Source organism: Lycium barbarum, chromosome 4, assembly GCF_019175385.1.
Source record: "Lycium barbarum isolate Lr01 chromosome 4, ASM1917538v2, whole genome shotgun sequence".
Lineage (NCBI taxonomy): Eukaryota > Viridiplantae > Streptophyta > Magnoliopsida > Solanales > Solanaceae > Lycium > Lycium barbarum.
In genome coordinates, this window is record NC_083340.1 from 10,617,495 (window position 1) to 10,645,436 (window position 27,942).

Consider the following 27,942-nt stretch of genomic DNA (forward strand, 5'->3'; position numbering starts at 1 on the left):
ATTTAACATATATTCACGCTTTTAAAATTATATAGATTAACATTTCATAATCATTTACAACTTGTTTGGATGGTTGTTACCTATTGTATTATATTATATTGTTAGTTTAAATAAAATGTTTGCTTTGATTGTTACTTTAGTTTTATTGTTATGTAACGACGAAAGGTCCTATTTTATGTAACCACTGATTTGGTCCTATACAATACAACACAATACGATAAATGTCAAAACAATACATAACAATCATCCAAACAAAGTATTAACAACATAATAATTCATTACCAATCAACTTCTTTCAATTCATAAACAATATTTAACAACTAATAAATTCATAATCAATATTTAACAAATAATCAATTAACAAAATAATAATTCATTAACAATTCATAAATAATTAACAAATTAACAACTCATAAACATATAAAAAATTAACAATTCATAAACATTTAACAAATTAACAATTCATAAAAATTTAACAAATAATGAATTAAACAAACAAAAAAAAAATCGGAACAGTGGCAAAAGCCACTGCCCAGTCCGAACAAGAACAAAAAAAATGATTTTTTTGGGGAAAATATCAAGGATTAAATGTTAAGGATGCTTAGAATATAATGTATATAACAAAATAATAACAAAAGTTCATAGTAGAAAACCTTAATCGAAGATTTTTTATAGAGTTATTTTAATCGAGTTGTACGCCGCTTTTTCCCAAAATTTGAACTTAGAATCTTGCTCCTTGACTTGAATATACCGAGAATCTAAACTTTCCGGACGAAATTTAATAGAAAATGACGTTTTTGGATGTGGGGACCACCTCAGTTTCCCTTCCAATGGCATTTCAAATTTTTTTTTTAACCACTGGAGGGACCAGTGGTGGAACCCGATGGGTTTTAAGGCGGAGTCCTATAGCGCAGTATTTTACTGCGTTATAGGTGAGAGAAACATTTATATAGCGCAGTAAAATACTACGCCATAGCACTTAACGGCTCCGTTTCCGTGAAGTGCTATAGCGCAGTATTTTACTGCACTAAAGGTACTTTTGTAACATTTTTTTTTGTTGGGGTATTTTGGTTCAAAATGGTTTTTTTGGGGGCATTTTGGTTCCGGACCCTCTAGTAATTGTGACAGCTTATTGTATGTGATTGACAGCAACGATAGTCGTGGGTGATGAGTTGTGATAGTTGATAACGATGGGTAATTGTGATAGCAGTAAATGAATAGAATTGGTGAACACTTAATAAGTGATTTCGACGTATTTTTAAGAATTATCGATGGCTAGCTATCGAAAAAAGCCTTATATACCACGACTAGACCTTTTTGTTCTCTATTTCATTCTCGTATCTTTGGTAGGCAATTTCCTACGATCAGCTACACTAAGGGGTCGTTTGATACGTGGGATAAGGTGGGATATCTCGGGATTAAGTTTGAAATAAAATTTATTCCTTGTTTGGTAGAAGACATAGATTTATCCCGGGATAAACTTATACCTTCAACCAAACAAGGTATAAAATTTATCCATGTTGAATAACCCATCTTATCCCATCAAGCTTGGTATTATTTTATTCCACCTCCCGAGCAGGATATATTAGTCTATAGATTATAATCCCAAAAATATAATACTGAGATAACTTAGTCCGCGTACCAAATGACCCTAAATCTCTTATCTCTCTTAGGTAACCCAGTACACCCTCTGTACATCCCATTACATCCCTCTTCTCAATAATGTCTCATCTATCTCAGTTTTATTATTTTGAACATTCATAGGTTTTCAATCAATTTGCTAACGTGACTTTTATATAGATGTCATATTAAAGTTCTAACTAAAGATTTTTCTTTGATTTGGGACAAAAATTTGGTTGATAGTTTCTAGGTAAAATTTCACTAGTAATTCGTCTGAAATTTTTGACGGCTATATGCTTAGTAGTTCAGTTGGTTGGCTACCTGAACTTTCACCTTCTTGGTGGTTCGGTTCCCTCCCCTATTTCCCCTACCCCTACTACCCCTATGTAATAAAAATATTTTTTTTTAAAAAAGAATTCGACGGCTTGTCATAGTAAAATTAGTCATTTTGAAATTCTCATGAGTCCTAAATGTACATTGAGTCATTGAGAAGCCCTTTTTGTCGAAAATAACCATGGAATTGAGATTATTGTTTTTCTAACAAGTTCCCACAGATAAGTCGTTGAAATACTGTTATGGCCGTCGACATTACGCATAGTGTGCATTCTCACAAATAAATGGTGACAACTATCAATCTTTGGAAAAAAACAAAATAGATATAATTTCATTCTCCAACTTATGAATCTCAACTTCCCAAACAATGAAATAAAATAAAATTGCAGCTTGCCTTCCGTGTTGTGAAGCATATAACTTCCGTGTTTTCCATTTAGGAAACCCTTTTTTTCTTTTTTCTTAACATTTAACAACTTTTGATGTTACACTTCTATATAATTAATTTCCAATATTCTAGTCCGTCATACAAAACATTCTCAACCTTGTCTTACCAGTGTAAAGTCAGTTAACAAATTCAGCTTATTAATGCAACAAAAAACTTTTTAAGACAATTTTTACTGCTTTTCCATTTAGGAAACTTTTTATTTTTTTATTTTTGGCCTAACATTAAGTACTTTCGACGGCTATATGCTTAATCGATTGCTTTAATTAGTATTTTGTGATCAGGATCAAACACATCTATATATATAATATATATTATTTTTTTCATTTATTTACAGTTTCCTTTTATTTTTTATGTAATTTTACCTATTTAAAAATATTTATTGTAATTATATTATTTTATAAAATACTAAAAATTAAATACCCATGGGGCTTACGCCCCGTGCCTCGGGGCTTACGCCTCGTCGAGGTATATGTAAAACGCCCCGCCTCTTAAAACACTGGTTACACTTCTATAAAATTTAAAATTTATTTTGCGATTATTTTTCTCTGTTATTTAAAATATATCTCAATCTTATCTTATCAGTGTAAAGTTAGTTGGAGTAATAAATTCAACCTATTAATGCAAGATAAAGAAAATTTTGGGGCTTTCAATTTACAACTTTCCTATAAAATCGTTAGGATTAGTAACCCTTTTGGCTCTTTAGTTATAGGTAATTTTTTTATTTTTGTCTTTATGACACCTGACAAGCACATTAAACTTCTTATTGTTTGAATTGCACACCTTTGATTCCATTGCTCGTGAATATTCACAAATTTATCATAATTATTAAGTATTTCACCACTTAATTATTCATATATCATGTTTAATTTATATTACTATTGCATATTTTATGGTTATATAGTTCTACAATTAATTAAATATAACATATTTTTTACATGAAGCGACAAAAACACAAATTTTAAATTACATGAAGTTTAAATAGGTTGAATCATATATCAAAAGAATCAAAACCGAAATTTACCAATAATTTAAGGACCAAAAGTTCTATTATCTTAAATCAATATCATTTGGTTATGAGTTTGTTAGGTATGAAGGAAAATATCTTTCCATTTTTATTTTTAGTTGGTCAAAATTGTTAGAAAATATTATCTTTAGAAAAATAAGTTTCTTAAAAAGGATGAAAATGACTTTTGGCATAGAAAGTGGGGAAAAGGAAATTTCTCTTCTCTCATCCTCCAATATACCCCACCCCACGACCCCCACCGCTTCACCTCCACCCAAACGATCCATAATATTTACCTAAATTATATATAAATATTTTTGAGATAATACTTTTTGCTTAATAAATATAATACTTTTTAAAAAGTATTATATTTATTTTTTAAAAGAAAACTTTTTATAAAAACATATTTGTTCATGCCAAACACACCCTATACCTTTATATTCACAACTTAGTGTAATATACCTAAATCTTTATGTGAGAAAGGTGACAACAAAAAGGTGTTACAGTACAGTAACTCCTTTTTTCTCCAATTTCATTTATTAGGACAGTTGCCAGAAAAAGATTCAGTTTACAGTCGCAATAGAAAAAAATGTCAGTAAGCAAAAGACCACCATTTTGCATTAATGACATGAAATGAACCCCTAATTTTCATTCCCACTCAAAATCACAACAAACCCTCATTCTGTTTCTTGTTAATCAAATGCATCAAATATCATCTAGTTCTTTTTGAAGTGGGAAACGTGAAATTAATACTCAAAATCGGTATGATTTAATTCCTTATTTTCTCCTAGTGTTCCAGCAGAAAATAATATCCATTTAACATATTCATCTAGTCCGGATTTACGGAGTGTTACAGTTAATTAATAAACTCAGCTTATTTATGCAAGAAAAAAAACATTTTAAGACAAGTTTTACCGCTTTTCCATTTAGGAAACATTTTTTTTTTTCATTTTGCTTAACAAGTACTTCTGAGTTAGTTGAGTTAAAAGCTTATAGGACCACTCAACTTCTGGTAATTGATCACCATAGTCACTCAACTTTATTTCATCTTTCAAAATTCACTTAAATTTTGGGTAAGTGGCCTCTATAGTTACTTAACTTTGTTTTGCTTTCCAAAAGTCACTCAACTTTGAGTAACTGACCTCGATAGTCATTTTAGTAGGAAATATAATTTTCGGTACGTATCTAATAAAGTAGCAATTATAATATTTTTTTAAAATATCTTAAAAAATTAAAATTAATAATTAAATTTATTTATTTAGGATCCAATACATCATAATTAGTGCATATGATAGTAAAGTTTAGGATACTATTCATCATTAATACATAAAACTAATGAACTTAGACAATGTTGTTGGTGGTTATGCTCTAGGACATTGTATGAACCTTATTTGTTAGTTATGTTTTTTAGTAATAAAAAAGGTTTTATTTATATTGCTTATTATTATATTGTTTTCATGTTACATATAATAGTATATATACACCTAGTTAATCATTGATAATTTGATTATAATGATACAAGACTAGTATGAGCTTAATCGATAATTATGTGTACGGTATAAATTAAACTCATAGGTATTTGTTAGAGAATAACATATTGGATATACCTGTTATGGGATTACTACATGAATCAGTGTCATCAGTCAACCCTCACACCTGAGATTATCACAGTATCCTACGTAAGGAACATTTTTTTTTTTTTTGACATTCTCAAACATTATCTTTAATCGGATAATCATAAAGGGTATGATTGAACATAATGTGAACTATGTGGAGGATAGTGATTATTCAAGATGGAATTTGTCCCTATCTTTGAGAAAGATATCTTTTGGGTCTCTTGATTAGTACGACTGAGAAATGCATGGCCGTGTTCAAATGAACTGAAAGAGTTATCAGTATTATTTGACTTATCAGTTTACTAAGGGATCAAAAAATTATATTTGAACAATATAATGATGACACTATACATGCCCTATGTTCGAATTAGATATCGTGTGACAAAAGGACTATGACATATGCTATTTAATTAGGTTACTACGAACTTTAAATTATTATTACTTGGGTTAGTCATAATGTCTTGCTGGAGACCAATTATGATTTGTGAAATTAATATAGCATTAGTTCTACTGCCAACCTGATATAAACCTATTGGGTCGCACATCAAGAATGTGATAAGCGAATTGGAGTTATTTTAGTAAATTTGTATTTATATATTATGAACATATAAATTCGTATTTCTATTAATGCATTATTTAATAATGTAAAATCCTAATTTATTTTATGGTTAAAATATAATTCAGATTTATATTTACATTATTGGATAACTATAAATATAAACAACAGTTACAAAAAGACTAAAAAATCTGATCAAGTTAGAATTTCTAATTAGTTAGGATCTTAATTAATTAGATATCCTAATCAACTAAGACTTTACGTGAGCTAGGGTTCGAATTATTAGGATTAATGTATCACTATAAATAGTGAGGAACATTAACATTTCAGAAGGCACAAAAGAAAAAAAAAACCTTTTGCAAAGTTATTTTGGAAATAATTATGACCTAATTTCTGGCAGCCGACTTAGGATCTGCAACCCGAAATTATACTGCAGAACTCGAAGCTAGCACTTCGTGTCTGTTTGTGATCATTCATGTGTGGATACTAGTAGAGGGTGGTCGTTCATTCTCGAGCAGCACATACGGTTCGTTTTGGCAGAAAGTATATCGAGGAATTACGCATCAAAAGGTAAGTGATTTGATCCTTTTGTCGAATTGATTGAAACACATGGATCTTGTATGGGGATTAAGCAATAAATTTTTATATTCCACTGCTATCCTGCACTTGAGATTGCTAGAATTCCCTTCAAATATATATCAAGTAATATTGAAAGGCATAAATAATAATAAAAAATTATTCTATGTAAATTATTCTAAGAATATAAAATTCTCTCAAATTAAACAAGTGAGCCAATAACACAAAATAAATCATAACCTCTAAAATATTCAAAGAAAAGGTTCTTATAAGAAATTGAGCGAGAGTTTTATAACCTTATTAAAAAAAAAAAAAACTTTCCATGATTTATTTGAATATTGAGGTTATAATTTATTTTCTGTTTACTGGTTCACTTGTTTAATTGATAGAATTTTATATTCTTAGAATATTTTTTTTTCTTATTTATGCCTTGCAATATTAAATGAGATATATTGTCTAAAAATTTGTTATTTTCATGTATTAATGATGAATAAATATCCTAAATCTTAGTATTAAATGCACTAATTATGATGAGTTGGATCCTAATTAAATAAATTTAATTATTTATTTTTATTTTTTAAGATAATTTTTTAAAAACTGCCACATCATTAGATATGTACCGGAAATTATATTTCCGACTAAAATGACTATGGATGCCAATTACGCAAAGTTGAGTGACTATGGATGCTAATTACCTAAAGATGAGTGACTTTTGAAGAAAAAACAAAGTTGAGTGACTATAGTGACTACTTAACCCAAATTGAGTGACTTTTGAGAGAAAAACAAAGTTGAGTGACTATAATGGTCAATTACCCAAAGTTGAGTGACCATGATGGTCAATTACCCAAAGTTAAATGATCATATGAGCTATTAACTCAAAGTTAGCTGGAGTAATAAACTCAACTTATTAATGCAAGATAAAGAAAATTTTGGGTTCTTTATATTCAACTTTCCTTTACAATCGTTTGGATTAGTAACCCTTTTGGCTCTTTAGTTATAGGTAAATTTTTTATTTTTGTCTTTATGATATCATACAAGCACATCAAACTTCTTATTGTTTGAATTGCACACTTTTGATTCCATTGTTTGTGAATATTCATAAATTTGTCATAATTATTAATCCTTTCACCACTTAATTACTCATGTGTCGCGTTTAATTTATATTGCTTTGCATATTTTATGGTTATATAGTTCTACAAATAATTAAATCAAACGTACTTTTACATGAAGCTACAAAAACACTCATTTTATATTACATGAAGTTTAAATATGTTGAATCATATATCAAAAGGATCAAAACCAAAATTGACCAATAATTTAAGGACCAAAAGTGCTATTATTTAAATCAATATCATTTGGGTATGAGTTTGTTAGGTACGGAGGAAAATATCTTTCCATTTTCTATTTTTAGTTGGTCAAAATTGTTAGAAGATATTTTTTAAGGAAAATAAGTTTCTTAAAAAGGATGAAAATGACTTTTCTCGTAGAAAACAGGGAAAAAAGAAATTTCTCTTCTCCCATCTTCCAATATACCCCACCCACTCCTACCCCGACCGCATAACCCCCACCCCACCAGCCCCACACCCTACCTCCACGATCCATAATATTTACCTAAATTATATATAAATATTTTTGAGATAATACTTTCTGCTTACTTAACAAATAGAATACTTTCTAAAAAGTATTCTATTTATTTTTTAAAAGAAAACTTTTTATAAAAACATATTCGTTCATACCAAAGACACCCTATACCTTTATATTCACAACTTAGTGTAATTTACCTAAATCTTTTATGCGAGAAAAGTGAATAAAAAAGTATTGCAGTACAGTAACTCCTTTTTCTCCAATTTCTTTTATTAGGACAGTTGCTAGAAAAAGATTCAGTTACAGTCGCAAAAGAAAAAAATGTCAGTAAGCAAAAGACACCACTATTTTCCATCTATGGCATGAAATGAACCCCTAAATTTTCGTTCCCACTCAAAATCGGTATAATTTAATTCCTTATTTTCTGCTTGTGTTCCAGCATTAGAAACACCATTGTGCTTTTACATTCTTCATCAGTTTTTGCTTGTGAATCTCAAATTCCCAGAAAAGAGAAAGAAAACGAAAATTTCAGCTTATCTTCCATGTCATGAAGCATGTAATTTCCGCGTTTGATCATAGTATTTGGGACCTCAATTTCAAGTATCCAAGGTATGATTTCATTTTTCTTAAAAATGTAAAACTTAACCATAAGTTTATATTTTGTAAAAAAAATCTAATCCGTCTCTCCCAATCTATATGACATACTTCATTTTTTAATCTGTCTAAAAAAGGATGACACATTTATTTATTTGACAACAATTTAACTTTAAACTTTATCTTTTACGCTTAACGAGATAATTTATAACCACTCAAGTATATTTAGTTTGTTTTAGATTACAAGATTCAAAAGTCTTTTGTTATTTCTTAAACTCCATGCCCAGTTAAATTGCATCACATAAATTGGGACGGAAGGAATATCATTTTAAATTTGCAAACAAGACTTACGCTCAACGTGAAGAAATTATTCATACCATGTGAAAGGATTATATTAAAGAATAACTAGTTACTACAACATTATTGTTTATCTTTATAAAATTATGTGAATTTGAAAGTTTGTAATAATATGTAATTGCAAACATTTATTTATAAAAGAAACATGGGAATATGTGATTTATGCGTCTGCCTTAGAATATTCCAATACTTTGTTTATGTATTATGTTTTGCTCATTTGGTAAAATTGTACAAGAGTTGGGAAAATTTTGATAGTTTTCATAAATTATGAGATTTTCATAATTATAAGAAAAAAAAAATAGAACATAAGAAATTTAAATTGCATGTCCAAATAAAATTTTAATTTCAAATCGACTTGATTTCAAATCACTGATTTGTAATCATGTTCAAATATACCACAAGATACCAATAAAAGGTCCCCACTTAAATATCCATCAAGGTCATAACTTAAATATCCATCAAGGTCATTAACAGAATAAAAGAAAATAGCTCTAATTAGTTTTCAAACTTGTGAATCTCAACTTCCCAAAAAAAGAAAGAAAACAAAATTTTCAACTTGCCTCCATGTTATGAATCATATAGTTTCCGCGTTTTACATTTTGAAAACTATATATAAATATTTTTGAGATAATATTTTCTGTTTATTTAACAAATTATTTTAAAAATAAATTAAAAACTAGTATTTTCTAAAAGAACACTTTTAGAAAAACTCGTTCATACCAAACACACCCTATTATATCTTTATATTCACAACTTAGTGTAATTTATCTAAATTTTTAATGTGAGAGAAAGTGAGAGCACAAAAAATTATTACAGTACAGTAACTCCTTTTTCTCCAATTTCTTTTACTAATAAGACAGTTACCAGAAACAGACCGTCACCAAAAAAATGTCAGTAAAGCACAAGACACCACCATTTTCCATACATGGCATAAAATGAACCCCTTAATTGTAGTTCCCACTCAAAATTATAACAAACCCCACGTTATTGTTTCTTGTTAATCAAATGCACCTTCCAAGTTTCAACTCATTTTTTTTGGACACGGTAGCTTCCATTTTTGCTCTGTTTTATACCTTTTTTTCGCTCTAAAAACCCCCATTTGTTTTTGCTTCTTTTGAAGACATTAACTTTGTTTTAATTTTTGGTTTACTCCTTTTTTCATACATGAACCCCTAAATTGTCGTACCCACCCAAAATCATAACAAACCCACGTTCTATTTCTTCGTTAATCAAATGCCCCTTCAATTTTCAACTCGTTTTGTGAAATCCTTAGCTGCTTCCTTCTTCCTCTGTTTTTAAACCTTTTTTTTCTGCTTAAAAACTCCAATTTTGTGTTTGCTTCTTTTGAAGCTATCATTGTTTCTGTGAGTGGTTTTTTTGGTTCTTAATCCTTTTTACCCCAATTTTTTTTTTTTTTTTTTTTTTGGTGTTGTTCATTTCATCTGTGCTTTTCGCTGAACTACTTTTCATGCATTTTGCAATTTTATTTTTGTAGCAAATCGACTGGTTGTGTGGTGAAAGATCAACTAGTATCATCTAGTTCTCTGAAGTGGGAAACGTGAAGTTCATTCTCAGAATCGGTATGCTTCATTTTGTTTGCTGAAATGTTTTTTTTTTTTTTTTTTTTTATGACCCGAGAACTCGCAGTCGCTACTCTTTAAGTGAATATAGGATAAATTCAACTCCTGTATAATAACTCGCAAATGCTGGAAATAATAGCTTTGTTCACCTCGTTACCTTTTTCTTTTGGGAGCTCTCTTAGTAATGGACTGCGAATAAGTTAAAGGGCTAGCTAGGATTTTGAGTCCTGTTCAGCTGACATGTTATATTTTTATTGGTATACTTTTGAGCCAATTGTCTATCGGGAACAAATGACATCTGTTGTTATTTTACTTTTCAGATCTCTTATTTATTTTTTCAGATCTCTTATGTATTTTTTCAGATCTCTTTGTAATCATTTGGTATGCGAATAAAATTATTCCAATATTATAATTTCAGAATTATAATTTTAGGATTAATTTATTCCATTTAAAAATCGGATAAAATATTTTTAAAGTTAATGGAATAAGGTGGAATATCTCATGTTTAACTATGAGCTTTATTTTATACTTTATTTGATAGAAGGTATAGATTTATTCTGAAATAAATTTATACCTTTTATCAAATATAGTACAAAATTAATGCTGGAATATCTCATTTTATATCGTATATCAAATAACTCATAATGTAAAAAATAAAGATCTTTTATAAAATGATCGTAAAACTAAAATAGTTTGTAAAGAGTCGCAGAACCATTTCTCCCAACTCTGCACGGAGTGTGATGATGTTGTTGGTATATTTTGTGGTGAGTTTCTTTTAAAAAAGAAAAAAAAAAAGTGTACCAAGTTCTTGCGAAAATTTCAACTTGCCTTCCATGTTAATAATATAATTTCCGCGTTTTCCATTTAATACACTTTATTTTTTTGTCCCTTTGTTTAACATTTAAGAACTTTTAATTACACTTCTATAAATTTATTTTGGTCCGTCATTTAAAACATATCTCAATCTTGTCTTATCAATGTAAAGTTAGTTAATAAATTCCACTTATTAATGCAAGATGAAGACAGTTTTAGTTAATAAATTCCACTGTTTTAGGCTTTATGTTACCACTTTCTTACAAAACCTGATTAGTAATCTTTTAGTTCTTCAGTTATTTGTAATTTTTTAGTCTTTATGATATTCGACAAGCACGTTAAATCTTTAATCAATTGAATTGTACATTTTTGATCCTTGCTTGTGATTATTCACTAGTTTACCATTAATTATTAATTATTCCACCACGTAATTATTCAAGTACTATATTAAATTTGTATTGTTATTTTATATTTGACGGTAAGATAGTTATATAAATGACTAAATATGACATATTACATGAAGAGACCAAAAATACACATTAAAATTAATTAAAATTTAAATATGCTGAATCATATATCACAATAGTGAAAAGCGAAATTCACCAATAATTTAAGGACCATAAAAGCTCTACTATTTTAAATCAATATTATTTGAGTATGGGTGTGTTTGGTAGGGAGGTTTTTCAAATTTTCATGTTTGGATGGTTAAAATTTTTAAAAATATTTTTTTTCTGGAAAACAAGTCCTTAAAATGATGAAAAATAACTTTCCTATGAAAAGTAGGAAAAACAAATTTCATTAATATTCCACATTCTACATTGATTATTTTCTCCCACCCTCTACTACATCCCACCCCCACTCCCACTCATATAGCCCTCACTCCACCACCCCCACACCCCTACCTCCACTCCAACACCCATAATATTTACCTAAATTATATATCCATGCATATGAGATAATATGGTTTGCTTACTTTATCAGACTTCAATAATAAATAAACTACTTATTTTCTAAAAGGAAATATTCCATCTGTCTCAATTAATGTGACACAATATGATTAGACACGAAGTTTGAAAAAGAAATTAAGACTTTTGAGATTTGTGATCTAAAATAAGTCTTAGATAAATTTGTGACCGTAAATCATTTTATAAAATTGATCGTTTCTAAATATAAAAACGTGACTTTTTTTTAAAGAAAGTGTGCATTAAATTGAGGCAGACGGAGTACTTTTTAGAAAAACATTTTCATTCATACCAAACACACCCTGTAACTTTGTGTTATTAACTTTATTAGTGTAATTTACCTAAAAATCTTTTATGTGAGAAAAGTGACAATAAAAAATTACGGTAACCTCCTTTTGCTTACAATAAAAAAAAAGTCAGTAAAGCAGAAGACACCACCATTTTCCAACCATGGCATGACTCAAAATCACAACAAAGCCCACGTTATTGTTTCTTGTTGATCAACTCATTTTGTCAAATCGGTAGCTGACTCTTAGCTTCCTTTTTCCTCTGCTTTTTAGCCCCTTTTCTGGTAGTAACTTTTTTTTTTTTTGCTTGCTTGTAAACCCCATTTGTTGTTTGCTTCGTTTGAAGATAGTAAGTATTGTTTCACTGAGTTTGTGTTTTTGTGTTTCATTTCATCTCTGCTCTTCGCTGAACTGTTTTTCATGCATTTTCATTTTCATTGTTTTTTGTTGTTGTAGAAAAAGCAGGTGGATCAACTATAATCTAATTCTCTGAAGTGGAAAACGTGAAGTTCATCCTCAAAATCGGTATGAAAACCCCTAACGTGCTTTTACATTTATTCATCAGTCTTTGCTTCATTTTGTTTGCTCAAATGTTTTTAACTCTGGGAATAATCGCTTTGTTCAACCCACCACCTTTTTTTTTTTTTGGAGCTTTCTTGGTAATGGGTGGTGAATATGTTTAAGGGCTAGCTCTACAATTTGAGTCCTGTTCAGCTGACATTTTATTCTTGTTGTTGGTATATTTTGTGATTTTTTTTTTTTTTTAAAAGGGGATCCATGGAAGTTTCAGTCATTATCTTTTAGCTATCTTAGACTAAGATACCAAGAAAAGGCCCCAAATTAAATATCCATCAAGGTCATTAACAGAATTTAGTTAGAGAAAATGTCACATGACCAATGTGACTTTTTGTTTTTGAGTATCCATATGTGATGCATGCTCAAAATTTTTGTCTCACTTCTGGTTCGCCACGTAAAGCAAATTAGTAGGAAATACTTAACCAAATAGATTTTAACAGTTTAAGTACTGAAAAACAAGTTATACTTAAAAGTGGTAAAGGATCAAGTGGTATCCATCGTTTAAAATAATCAAAGTATGTCACATCAAGCTTTTCCTTCTTTATTATCGGTTTATTTTAACATAATCATGTTTGTTGTTTCAGCATTTTGACTTGCCAAAACAAGGATGGTGGCATTCTCAAATGAAGGTTTATCCGCTGAATGCGCGAAGAAGCTGCACTTTGGAATTGCACCAAAACATAAAGTTCGGAAAGTATGGGCAGTGCGAGATTTTCCCCCAGGTTGTAGTAGAAATGCTCCAAAAGTTGGCTTGAACCACAAGGAAAATGATGTGGTCTCCATCAGTGAAAATATGGATGACACTCTGGTGGCCCATGGTGACAATGGTCCTAACACTGGAATTGAGTTCCGTTCTGCTGAAGTTGTGGATTGTCAGGGAAGTTGGCATGAAGAATTGGATCAGTTGGCAGGGAATGGGTTAGCCAGAACCACGAGTGTGATAGAAAACAGGGTGGAAGAACCAACAAGTCATGACAGATCACCGCTTGGATTTGAGTTGTCTAAAGATCCTGAAAATAGTGAAATGTCATTGCTCAAGAAAGCAAAAGTCGTTCGGTATGATGAATTATTGAGTGTTGAGGATAATATTCCCCCCTTGCCAAAGAATAAGAACTGCCAAAGAAGATTTTTTGCTGTTCGTGACTTCCCTCCATTTTGTGGAAGAAATGCTCCTAAGCCAACCAGAGTGGATCGCTTGGTTGGTAGTGAAGCAGGAAAGAGAGAGGTTCTGTTAGATAAGGCAGTTACAGAAAATGAATTGATTGAGACGTCGAAAAATGTTATTGATACAGGGACGTCACCCGTGAAAACGACTGCAAGTTGGGAAGCTGATTCTTTAAGTGAGATAGAGGTCACTGGTCCCAAATCTAGCTTAATGGAACGAGCAACAGTTTGCTTTGAAGATCCCGAAGGTGGCCAAGACAACTATGTTGGAAAGGGCCAACTTGAAAGAACTGTAATGTCGCCAGAGACAATAATGAAAAAGGAGAATGATGATACAGGAAAAATTGTGCAGAAGGAGATGATTGTATATTCACGGAAGGAACGTGAAAAGGCGACTACTGCAATACATGGTTTGGATTCTGGTGATAAAATTGTTAAGTCAATTGTGCATGGGTTGATGGCTGAGCCTTATTCTCCACAGAGGAAGAGGAAGCAAACTAGTTTAGATGGCCTGATGAGCAGAAACCAAGTTCAAAAGCCTAACATGTATCAGCAGAGGAAATACTTGGCTGTTGCCAGAAAAAGTATTCCTAAGCCAAAATTTACCCAGAGACTGTTTGGCAGGAGTAAATCAGGTTTTGTTGGTGAAGGTGTGCCAGGATATTCAAGTGCACCGGTTGCCAGCAATGATGGAACTCGTGGTTTGAATTGGGAACCACTGCCTGATCTAAAAAGTTCCAGTCGTGGTGATGCTCGTAGTAAAGTTAGAGAGACTCTTCGTCTGTTTCATTCTATCTGTAGAAAAATCTTGCAAGGGGAAGAATCAAAGTCAAAACCTGGAGAAGTAAAAGTGAACAAAAGGATTGATATTCAAGCAGCTAAAATTATCAAAGAAAGAGGGATGGAAGTTAATACAGGATTGCGGATACTGGGAGAAGTTCCAGGTGTTGAAGTAGGAGATGCGTTCCAATATAGGGTTGAACTTGTTCTTGTGGGGGTTCATAGCTTATATCAGGCTGGTATAGATTTCTTGAATAAAGGAGGAATGCTGGTTGCAACTAGTATTGTTGCTTCAGGGGCGTATGACGATGATTTGGGAGATGCTGATGAGCTGATTTATTCTGGGCAAGGTGGAAATGTGGTTGGCAAGGTCAAAATCCCTGAAGACCAGAAACTAGTGAAAGGTAATTTAGCCTTGAAAAATAGCATAGCTACAAAGAATCCTGTTCGGGTGATTCGTGGATCTAAGGAGATGAGGGCTTCTGAATCCAGGGGTGAAAGAGCAAAACCTGTGACAACTTATGTGTATGATGGTTTATACACTGTTGAAAATTATTGGAGAGAACAAGGGCCACATGGTAAGATGGTCTTTATGTTCAAGTTGGTGAGAATTCCTGGACAACCAAAGCTTACTTGGAAAGAAGTACAGTCAACAAAAAAGTCCAACATGCGGCATGGTGTTTGTGTTCCTGATATTACAGAAGGGAAGGAGTCACTACCTATAGCAGCTGTGAACACAATTGACGGGGAGAAACCCCCACCATTCAAGTACATCAAGAAGATGATGTATCCAGCTGGTTTCCGCCCTGCTCCACCCAAAGGCTGTGTTTGTGTTGGTAGATGTTCTGATACCAATAGGTGCTCATGTGCAGTTAAAAATGGAGGTGAGATCCCTTACAACCATAATGGGGCTATTGTTGAAATTAAGCCTCTTGTATACGAGTGTGGTCCTTCTTGTGGATGTCCTCCTTCGTGCTATAATAGAGTGAGTCAACAGGGTATTAAAGTTCCGCTGGAGATCTTCAAGACAGATACAAGGGGCTGGGGTGTGAGAGCTCTAACTTCTATCTCTTCAGGAACCTTTATCTGTGAGTACACAGGAAAACTTCTTGAGGACACAGAAGCCGAACGAAGAATTGGCAATGATGAATATCTTTTTGATATTGGCCAGAATTATAGTGGTTGTACTATGAACTCTTTAGCAGAAGAGGGTGGTTATACCATTGATGCAGCTCACTATGGAAATGTTGGACGATTCATCAATCACAGTTGTTCTCCCAATTTGTATGCACAGAATGTTTTCTATGATCACAATGATAAGAAAATGCCCCATATCATGCTTTTTGCGGCAGATAATATTCCTCCCTTGAAGGAGCTTTCTTACCATTACAACTATTCTGTGGATCAGGTTTATGACTCTGATGGCAAGATCAAGGAGAAGAGGTGCTTTTGTGGATCTTCAGATTGTGCTGGTAGGATGTACTAGGATTTATAAAGCTTAGCTGTTGAAGTTGGATGGAAGAATTACATCTCGTTGTCTTTTTTCTTTCTTTTTTTCATCTTGAGTAGTAGTGCTGCTGCTTCTTGTTTAGTCTGATATGCTGGATAGTAGTCGTTCATGGAAACATGAGCTTGTACAGGCTTGGCTCGTATGATCCTATAATCTGGTTGTAGTAAACGATGTCGTTCTAAGTCTTGCTGGAAACAGAGCAGTCTTTTGGGCTTTAAGAAATCCAATATCAAATTTTAGAGACCCAATTAATTCGGGTGCATCTTGAAATGACCTATCCAAGGAATAAATTTCCTATAAAGACGTTTTCCGTTGCTATAGCTCAAACTTGAGATTTCTTATTATTTTTGTGATATAATAGTAATTTCTTATTACTCTCAAATTGTTACTCAATTTTGATTGGATATTATTCTTGACATTTGAGTATAACTGAGGAATACGTGAAATTATATGGAAGTCATAGAAATGTGGGCTTGTCACTTTATCTCACATTGAATGTTTTATTTGTTTTTTAACGAGATGGCTCTTGCCCGTGCATAGCATGGGCATATGCCCAATATAGCTGTGTGCATTATTTGTGTAATTAGATCACTAAAAAAGTTTTAACACTAATGAATAATTTAGCTAAAGTAACTTTGATACCAACAATTTAGACAGAAGGTACTTATATTTTATCACTTTAGTTACAATTACACAAGCATGGCAGTTATCAAACTAATAATATCTTCCAATGTCAACGCAAGCCCATTTTCATCTATCTAAATCAATTTTCTGCTTCAAATACGTGTGCTAGAAGAAAGTTTTTAAACTCACTATTTTGGAAACAACATAACAGTGAATGGCTTTCTGTATAAAAACACAAGTATCTGCCTAGATAAATTCTAGAGATAGTAACATAGAAGGTCACCGAACTATGGATAATGATCTCTCAAGGTCATGTTTTTTTGTTTGTAACAACAAGATTACCCAACTTTCCCATATCATATCAAAAGCAACCCAATAAATATTTGGCAAATAAAATATGACATGACATTTAGTCCACATGAACTTTTTGTTGGCTCAGACCACGTGGCAAAAAGACCCGACCCGTCCCAAACCCAAATTAACCTTTATAACCCCATTTCTCTCTTAACTAAAATAGAGTTCTCTCTCTCTCTCTCTCTGAAAAAAATTGTCCCATCATTTTATTAAAATCGTGTCGTCTTCACTTTCCTTCTCTCATTTGGCATTACTAACGAGCAAGTTGATGTTACAGAAGGTTTTGAGGGTGTCAATGACGAACAACTTGAAGTCGTGGAGAGTATAAATGATGAACGAATTGTATTTTATGGTGTTATGTGTGTGCCAAGTGATGTGGGTGTTTCAAAAAGAGGCAGACTTTTTAAGAAAAGAGTCATGAAGGGCTATGTTCAAGAAGTCACAAAGAAGCCTGCGTGTTAAAGAAGGAAAAAGAAGATGACACGATTTTAATAAAATGATGGGTCAATTTTTCCAGATAGAGAAACTCTATTTTAATTAAGAGAGAATAGGGTCAATAAGGGTTAATTTGGGTTTGGGCGGGATCTCTTTTTGACTGTTTGGGTGGGGTCTCTTTTTGACACGTGTGATGAGGGAAAAAAAAAGAAAGGAAAAGTCCATGTGGATTAAATTAAATGACATGTCATATTTTATTTGCCAAATATTTATTGGATGACTTTTGATGTGATATAGAGAAAGTTGGGTGACCTTGTTGTTACAAAACAAAGAAACATGACCTTGAAAGATCATTACCCATAGTTCCATAGTTGGTGACCTTCTGTTTTTTTTTTTTTTTTTGGCAATTAAAAAACTTTTCATTAATCACCCGTGGAACATTACAAAACCAGGGGAATCATACCAGATTTAACCCCCCTCTCATGAACACCCAGTAACCACCAGTTTATCACTTTACAAGTTATATTCTATCATCTACTACAAGCTACAGACAAAGTCAAATAACCTCCTCTTACTCCTAACTCTAATACATAGGCTAGTTTTCAATCCACGCAGTAGCTCCTCTATGCTTCTGTGTTATTACCTCATAAATTCGATGGTGAGAAATACTCCTAAGTGAGCATTTTATTTGAACCATAGTAGACATGGCAACTTTACTATACAAGACAAATATTACAGCAGTCTCATCATCAGCTACTTTACTCTGAATACTTCAACTACTCTATCTGGTTTGATTAATACAATCGATAGGCATAGTAACCATATAGCACACAGAAAGATAAAAATTCACAACACTGAGGAACATACCGAAAATCACGTTCACTGATCTGCGTCGTAGACATTGTTATCTCCCTCTCTATGATCAGACAGATGAATTAACATGTATTTGATCTTTCTCTCTGAGCATTATCACCAAAATATATACATGCAACTTTAGTGAAGGCTAATATTGCATACAACCAATTATGAATATAAAAAGTGCATTTAAGCGAATGAAAGAAACACGACTCAAGCGGACATATAGGGGCGTATCTAGCTTATTAAGTGGTTGAACCCCTAACTTTCGAGGCGGAGCATAAATTTAGGGGTAACAAATTAGTAAAATTGTAATATTAACTGTAGCTTGGCCGTGGGAAACGTGAAGTTAATTCTCAAAATAGGTATGATTTTAGTTCCTTATTTTCTGCTTGTTTCCAGGCTCCAGCATTAAAACACACCTAACGTGCTTTTTAATTACATTCTTCATCAGTTTTTAATTCTTCAAATAATAGCTTTGTTCACCTCTCCACCTTTGTTCTATCAGCAAAACAGGTATGCGATGGTGTATTAATTTCTTTTATCATTAGGCTTCAATTGAAGCAAGCATTTGGTTATGGTATCATATGAAGTAGATTAGGGATTACTCAAATTTTTATTTTAATAATATTATTATTATATAATACTAATCATGTACTGCTTGACTCGACATATACGATGCAATGCACTTGCCAAAAATTGCTAAAACATTAGTTTTTATGCGGTAAAAGTCATGGTCAATATGACTTGGATTTCCTCAATTAGTTCTTAAAATATTATTTTATAATAGTAGATATTACGATAATCAGATGATATGCTCTTATACTATTTAAATAAGGCCATAATCAACTGTAGCTTGGCCGAAAGCATAGAGAAGCAATTCTTGTCTCTCGGCAAATCAGGTATGTGATGATGTGTTAATTACTTTTATCAGTTTCTTTTTTCCAGTTGAAGCTAAATAACTGTTTCTTAGACTATTTAAATAAGGGCATAAATAACTGTAGCTTAGCCGAAAAGCATAGAGAAGCAATTTTTGTCTCTCGGAAGCAAGTATGTGATCGTGTATTAATTCCTTTTATTATTATTTTCCAGTTGAAGCTAGCATTTGATTATGGTATCATATAAAGTAGATTAAGGGTTACTTGAATGTTTATTTTAATAATATTAATATTATCTTATACTAATCATGTACTACTTGCTAAAAACATTAGTGGTTATGCAGTAAAAGTCATGGCCAATATGATTTGGATTTCTTCAATTAGTTCTTAAAAAAATTATTCTATAATAGTAGATATTACGATGATCAGATGGTATGCTCTTATACTATTTAAATATGGGCATAATCATCTGTAGCTTGGCCGAAAGCATAGAGAAGCAATTCTTGTCTCTGGGCAAATCAGGTATGTGATGGTGTATTTATTACTTTTATCAAGTTTTTTTTTCCCCAGCTGAAGCTAACATTTGGCTATGCATGGTATCATATGAAGTATATTAAGAATTACTCAAAATTTTATTTTGATAGTATAATTATATACTACTTGACTCGACATACACGTGCATTGATATTTGTATTTTTTATAAATATAAAAACATTAATTTTTATGCAGTAAAAAGTCATGGTCAATATGACTTGGATTCCCTCAATTAGTTCTTAAAAAACATTCTATAATAATAGATATTGCGATAATTAGATGTTATGCTCTTAAACTATTTAAATAAGGGCATCAATAAATGTAGCTTAACCAGAAAGCATATAGAAGCAATTTTTGTCTCTCGGCAACACAAGTTTGTGATGGTGTATTAATTCTTTTTATCATTTTTTTTCCAGTTGAAGCTAGCATTTGGTTATGGCATAATATGAAGTAGATTAAGGATTACACAATTTTTTTATTTTTATAATATCAATATTATTTAATACTAATCATGTACTATTTGACTCGACATACACGTGCAATGTAGGTGCCAAGAAATTAGTATTTGTATAAACATAAAACATTAATTTTTATGTTGTAAAAGTGATGGTCAATATGTTTTAGATTTCCTCAATTAGTTCTTAAAAAACTATTATTTAATAATAGATATTGCGATAATCATATGCTATTCTCTTATACTATATAAATATGGGCATAAACAATTATAGCTTAGCCCAGAAGCATAGAGAAGCAATTCTTGTCTCTCGGCAAAACAGGTATGTGATGGTGTATTAATTCCTTTAATTTTTTTTTTCTAGCTGAAGCTAGCGTTTGGTTATGGTATCTTGTGAAGTAAATTAAGGATCCAATTATATACATAATCTTGGAGTTATGCAATTCATTTAAATATCCAATTAAGACTATTTGTTTTTCAAGCTCTGTATATATACAACTTCTTTATTAAAAAATTAATAAATATAAAATTTAATAAAATTCTACATTAACCTAATATAAATCACCAAATATTTTTAAAAAATCATATTATGTTATGTTTGGTGGTGGTGATGGCTAGCGGTGGTGGTTAGGGGTGTCGACTGAGGGTGGTATTAGCTAACGATTGTGTTGTGGTTAGCAGCTACAAGTGACTGTGGTTGATTGTGATAGTTTGTGGTGGATAATAGCAATAGCTAATGATAATGGTGGTCAATGCTATATAGTGATGATTGGTGGTCGGTGGTAATGCTTGTAAATGTTGGCTAGTAGTGGTGACGACTGATTGTAGTGATTGACAACGACGATAGCTATGAGTGGTGTGCGGTGGTAGTTGATAATGTTGGACGACGACGTCAATTGATAATGGTGGATGATGACGATTGATGTCAATTGATAGAATTGGTGAACTATCATCTTTATAGAGTTTCTTGAATAGACATCTTAATTATATGAATTATAATCCCAACTTTAGTGTAATTTACCTAAATCTTTTATGTGAGAAAATTGAGAATAAAAAAGTATTACAGTACGGTAGCCTCCTTTTTCTCCAATTTCTTTTACTGTCTGTCATACGGACAGTTCCAAGAAAAAAAAATCAGTTACAGGCACCAAGAAAATGTCAGTAAGACACCACCATTTTCTATCCATGTCATAAACCCCTAAATTTATTGTTTCTTGTTTAATTCTATTTTCCGCTTGTTTGCACCATTAAAAACCTTAACATGCATTTACATTCTTCGTCAGTTTTTGCTTCATTTTGTTTGCTGAAATGTTTTTAATTCTCCTAATAAATTAATCGCTTTGTTCACCCCGCCACATTTTTTGTTTTTGGGAGCTCTTGGTAAATGAGTTGTGAATATGTTAAGGGTACGTAGAACTTGAGTGAGTCCGGAGCCAAAATGGCTTATTTTTGCAGTCATTAGCCCAAAATAGGATACTTTTTTTTTTTATACCAAAATGATTATTTCGTTGGATAACCAACGAAATACCCACACAACACTGTTCCGGTGCCGAACAAATAAGTTGCATTTCGCTACTAGTGAAATGTAACAATTTTTTTTTTTTTTTGCATTTCGTGAATTAATGAACGAAATAGGTTTATTATTATATTATTTTTTTGTATTTCGTGAATTAATGAACGAAACTGTTTTTTTTTTTTTTGCATTTCGTGAATTAATGAACGAAATATGTTTTTTTTTGTATTTCGTGAATTAAAAAATGAAATATGATTTTATTTTATTTCGTTCATATAAAAACGAAATTGGAAAATAATATTTTTTTATACCAACGAAATAGGAAATTATATATATATATATATATATATATATATATATATATATATATATATATATATATATATATATATATATATATATATATATATATTTTGCATTTCGTGTATTAAAAAAAGAAATAGGATAAAAAAAAAATTTGTATTTCGTTTATATAAAAAAAATAGGAAAATAATTTTATTAAATACGAATACACACACACACACACACACACACACACATATATATATATATATATATATATATATATATATATATATATATATATATATATATATATATTATTTCATTCATATACCAATGAAATAGGATGAATATATATATATATATATTTGTATTTCATTTATATAAAAACGAAATAGGAAAATAATTTTTTTTTTTCGTTTATATACCAACGAAATGTTTTGTTCCAGTTCGCAGGTATATAACGAAACCCCCCCCCCCCCCCCCCCCTTTACCGTTTTTCTGCTCTCCATATCGCTATGGTTTTAATTTTATTTTTTTGTTCATTTCTGTTGGTTCAATCAGTTTCAGACGAGCATTGAATAGTTATCAAAATAATATCTTTTACATTTCGTGACTTAATTTGCGATTTTTTTTTATTTTTCTCCATTTATAAATATTGTCCTATCTTTACTTATGGTATATCCTTAGTCTTTCAATTTTCTTTTATCCATCTCATATCTTTTATCTATTGTTTTTCTCTTATATGTTTCATATCCTTCAACTTTTATTTTTTCTCTCATACAAAAAAAAAAAAAAAAAAAAAACCTATTTCGTTCATTAATTCACGAAATGCAAAAAAAAAAAAAAAAAAAATCAGTTTCGTTCATTAATTCACGAAATACAAAAAAAAAAAAAAAACCTATTTCGTTCATTAATTCACGAAATGCAAAAAAAATAAAAAAATATTTGTTACATTTCGCTACAAGTGTAGCGAAATGCAACTTATTAGTTTGGCACCGGAGTAGTGTTGTGTGGATATTTCGTTGGTTATCCAACGAAATACCCATTTTGGTATAAAAAAAAAACGCATCCTATTTTCGGCTAATGGCTGCAAAAATAAGCCATTTTGACTCCGGATTCGAACTTGAGTCTTGTTCAACTGACATTTAGGGGTCGTTTGGTACTGGGATATCATATTAAGTTTGAGATTAAATTTATAATGTGTTTGGTTGACGATATAATTTAAATTTATTCTTATACCGTCAACCAAACACATTTTAATCTACTTAATCCTGAATATCCTATCTTATCTTATCAAACTTGAAATTATTTTATCCCACCTCCCAAGTGGGATAAATTTTCAAGAATCATAATTTTAGGATAATAGTTTCGAAATAATTTAGTCTGGGAATTAAACAACTCATACGGTTTTGTTATTGGTATACTGACAGCTACCGATCTCTGAAAAAAAAAAAACTACAAATCTTAGTAACTTATGAATCTCAACTTCTTTAAAAAAAAAAAAAAAAAACGAAAATTTCAACTTGCCTTCTATGTTATGAAGCATATAATTTCCACGTTTTCCATTTAGGGTGTGTTCGGTATGGTGGAAAACATTTTCCAGAAAATGTTTTTCAATTTTTTTCTTTTTGCTTAACATTTTCCTGGAAAATAGTTAGCTCTTTTCTTCTTTTCGCTTAACATTTAAGTACTTTTGATGTTACACTTCTATAAATTTATTTTTTCAATTATTTTGCTCCGTCATTTAAAACATATTTCAATCTTGTCTTATCAATGTAAAGTTAGTTAATACATTCAACTTATAAATGCAAGATAAAGACAATTTTTGACTTTATATTACAACTTTTCTATAAAATCGATACGATTAGCAGTAACCTTTTCCGTTCTTCAGTTACGGGCTAATTTTGATTTTAATTCTTATGATATCCGATAAATGCATTAAGCTTTTTACTAATTGAATTTGTGCGCTTTTGATCCCTTTATTTGGCAATATTAATAAATTTACCATAATTGTTAATTATTTCACCACTTAATAACTCATGCATCATGTTAGATGTATACTACTATTGAATATTTTATGGTAGTATTGTACTATAAATAATTAAATACCACGTATTTTCTTCATGAAAGAACAAAAAACACAAATTTTAAATAATTGAAATTTAAATATGTTGAATCATATATCTCATGGATCAAAAACATAATTTACCAATAATTTAATGACAAAGCATTATTATCTTAAGTCAATATCTTTTGTTTGTGTGCTTTTTTTTTTCCATTGTTGTGTGTGAGTTTCGTACGGAGGAAAATGTCTTTCCATTTCCATTTTTGGACTATCAAAAGTTTTAGAAAATATTTTCTTTTAAAAAAATCAGTTTCTTAAAAAGAAAAAAAATTACCTTTTGTGATGAAAAGTAGGGTGAAAAGCTTCATAAGTGACATTTCATATTGTCTTTCTCCCTACCCCCACCCAATCTCACCCGGCCACAACCCCCACCCCACCAGCCCCACACCCCTACCTCCACCCCAACGCCTGTAATATTTATCTAAATTATATATAAATATTTTTAAGATACTATTTTCTGCTTACTTATCAACTAAAATAAACAAATTTAGAAACTATTTATTTAGAATATTAAAAGTGAAAACATTTTCGTTAATACAAGACAAACCCTGTATCTCTACATTCACAACTTAGGAGCCGTTTGGACATAATTTGAAATCACGAGATAAAATCATATTTGAACATGCAATTTGGATTTCTTAAGTTGTATTTTTTCCTATAGACATAAAAATAAGTTGTGAAAACTATCAAAACTTTCCTAATTCTTATACAATCTTACCAAATAAGCAAGTCGTAGTTCATAACAAAATTAATACACTACTAGAAGGCTTTTTTAAAAAATACAACATCAATTGATCAAATTTTAGTTCAGTAAAAAGTAAAATTTAACGTGAATAGTAATGTAACTACTCTTTAATATAATCCTCCCATATGATACGAACAAAAATAACGATTGGTAGAAGTTAATGAGGTTGGTAAATGGTTGGAGGAGTAATTGTTAAAAATATCTACCAACTTATGGGTCTTTTTTTATAAAATATAAACTTATGGATCAAGTTTTACATTTTAAATTTTGAAATCATGATTTAGGATTTCATCTCATGAGATGAAATCGCATGTCTAAACTTTAATTTCATCTCATGACTTAAAATCATGACATGAAATCCCATGTCCAAATGCCTGCTTAGGAGCCGTTTGGACATGATTTCATCTCATGAGATGAAATCATGAGATGAAATCATGTTTGAACATGCAATCTGGATTTCTTAAGTAGCAATTTTTTTTATAGACATAAAAACCTCACAAGTTGTGAAAACCATCAAAATTTTCCCAAAATTTATACAATCTTACCAAATGAGTAAATCATAGTTCGTAATAAAATTAATACGTTACTAGAAGGACTTTCTAAAAAATACAACATCAATTGATCAAACTTTAGTTCAATAAAAAGGAAAATTTGACATGAATAGTAATATAACTACTCTTTAATATAATCCTCCCACAAGACACAAACAATATATCTACCAACTTATGGTTGGTAAACACGATTGGAAAATATATCTACCAACTTATGGGTCTTTTTTTACATAATATAAACATATGGGTCAAATTTTACATTTATATTTTTTAAAATCATGTTTTCAAATCCTAAATCATGTCTTTTTAGATGATTTGAGATGAAATCAGAGATAAAATCACATATCCAAACGCTGATTTCAACTCATGATTTCATCTCATGAAACCGCATGTTCAAACGCCTACTTAGTCTAATTTACCTAAATCTTTTAGGTGAGAAAAGCGACAGTAAAAAACAGTACAGTAACTCCTTTTTATCCAATTTCTTTTAATAGGACGGTTGCCAGAACAAGATTCAGTTACAAGTTCCGTTTCCATCCCTGAATTTTCGTTAACACTCAAAATCATAACAACCCCACATTCTTTTTCTTATTAACCAAATGTCCCTTCAAGTTCCTTCTCATTTTGTTGACTCGGTAGCTTCCTTTTTCCTCTGTTTTTTATACCTTTTTCTGGTAATTTTCTTGCTTGAAAACCCACATTTGTGTTTTTGCTCCTTTTGAAGATATTATAACAAACCCACGTTCTAATTTTCTTAATCAAATGACCCTTCTACTCATTACTTGAATCTGTAGCTCACTCATTGCTTCCTTCCTCTGTTTCAAACCCCTTTTTCTAGTGTAACTTCTTTTTTTTTTAGCTCGCAACCCCTATTTGCTGTTTGCTTTTTATGAAGATATTATTGTTTCATAATGCTGTGAAATTTTGTGTTTTTTGTTTTGGTTCTTACTCCTTTTCTCCCCACATTTCCCTTTTTTTTTTTTTTTTTTTTTTTTTTTTTTTTGTGTTGTTCGTTTCATCTCTGCCTTTAGCTGAACCATTTTTTTTCCAGCATGAACCCCTAAATTTTATTCCCACTCAAAATCATAACAAACCCACGTTGTGTTTCTTGTTAATCAAATGCACCTTCAATTTTCAACTCATTTTGTGAAATCAGTAGCTGACTGACTCGTAGCTTTCTTTTTCCTCTGTTTTGTACCTTTTTCTGGTAAATTTTTGTTTGCTTGAAAACCCCATTTGTTGTTTGCTTCTTTTAAAGACATATTTTAATGTGTTTGTATCAAATGCTATGAATTTTTTATTTAATTTTTGGTTCTTACTCCTTTTTCACCACCTTTTGTTTTTCATTCTTAGCTGGGAGTTCCATAATTTGTCTTTTGCTGTACTGTTTTGTTTTCCATCCATAAACCCCTAAATTTTCGATCCCACTCAAAATCATAATAAACCCACGTTCAGAATTCTTTGTTAACTCTTCAAGCTTTTTGTGGACTCGGTAGCTTCCTTTTTCCTCTGTTTTTAACCCTTTTTTTGCTTGCTTGAAACCCCCATTTGTTGTTTGCTTCGTTTGAAGATATGATTGTTTCACTCAGTTTGTGTCAAATGCTGTGAAACAATCTGGTTTTGACTTCATTTCATCTCTGCTTTTCGCTGAACTGTCTTTCATGCCTTTTTTTTTTTTTTTTTTTTGTAGCAAAGCGGCAGTGTGTCGAAGGATCAACTATAATCTAGTTCTCTGAAGTAGGAAACATGAAGTTAATACTCAACATCGGTATGATTTACTTCCTTATTTTCTGCATGAAAAATCCTAACGTGCTTTTACATTCTTCTTTAGTTCTTACTTCATTTTGCTTGCTGAAAATATTTTTAAGATGATATTTCTGTAGGGTTCGTTTGGTACACGGGATAATGTGGAATATGGATAAAGTTTGAGATTAAATTTATACTGTGTTGGTTGATAGTATAAATAAACTCTGAGATAAATGATAGATTTATACTGTCAACCAAACACAATATAGATTTAATCTCAAACTTAATATGGGATATCCACCTTATCCCATCAAATTTGTGATTATTTTATCTCGTCTGGTTGGATAAATTAGTCCAAGAATTATTATACTAGAACAATAATCTTAGAACAATTTAGTCCGCGAACTACACGACCCCTTAATGCTTGTTATTGATATACTGACATTTCATGTTGATTGTCTTTTTCCCACGCTTCAATATACCTTAC

The 27,942-nt window shown here is 31.0% G+C and overlaps 1 protein-coding gene across 5 annotated transcripts; it reads left to right on the top strand.

The window, feature by feature from the left end:
* The first annotated feature begins 9,515 nt into the window (after nucleotides 1-9,515).
* On the top strand, nucleotides 9,516-16,597 carry LOC132635178 (histone-lysine N-methyltransferase, H3 lysine-9 specific SUVH6-like). 5 transcript variants are annotated; one of them, XM_060351457.1, is made up of 4 exons: nucleotides 9,516-9,728; nucleotides 10,180-10,264; nucleotides 12,783-12,851; nucleotides 13,487-16,597. In XM_060351457.1, exon 4 carries the CDS (start codon nucleotides 13,510-13,512, stop codon nucleotides 16,330-16,332), a length of 2,823 nt encoding a protein of 940 aa, XP_060207440.1. In that variant the 5' UTR covers nucleotides 9,516-9,728; nucleotides 10,180-10,264; nucleotides 12,783-12,851; nucleotides 13,487-13,509; the 3' UTR covers nucleotides 16,333-16,597. The 5 variants fall into 5 exon arrangements, with proteins under 5 accessions (XP_060207440.1, XP_060207439.1, XP_060207438.1 ...); XM_060351456.1 differs by lacking the exon at nucleotides 9,516-9,728 and adding an exon at nucleotides 9,777-10,048; XM_060351455.1 differs by lacking the exon at nucleotides 9,516-9,728 and having other exon boundaries at nucleotides 9,777-10,264.
* Nucleotides 16,598-27,942: the final 11,345 nt, after the last annotated feature.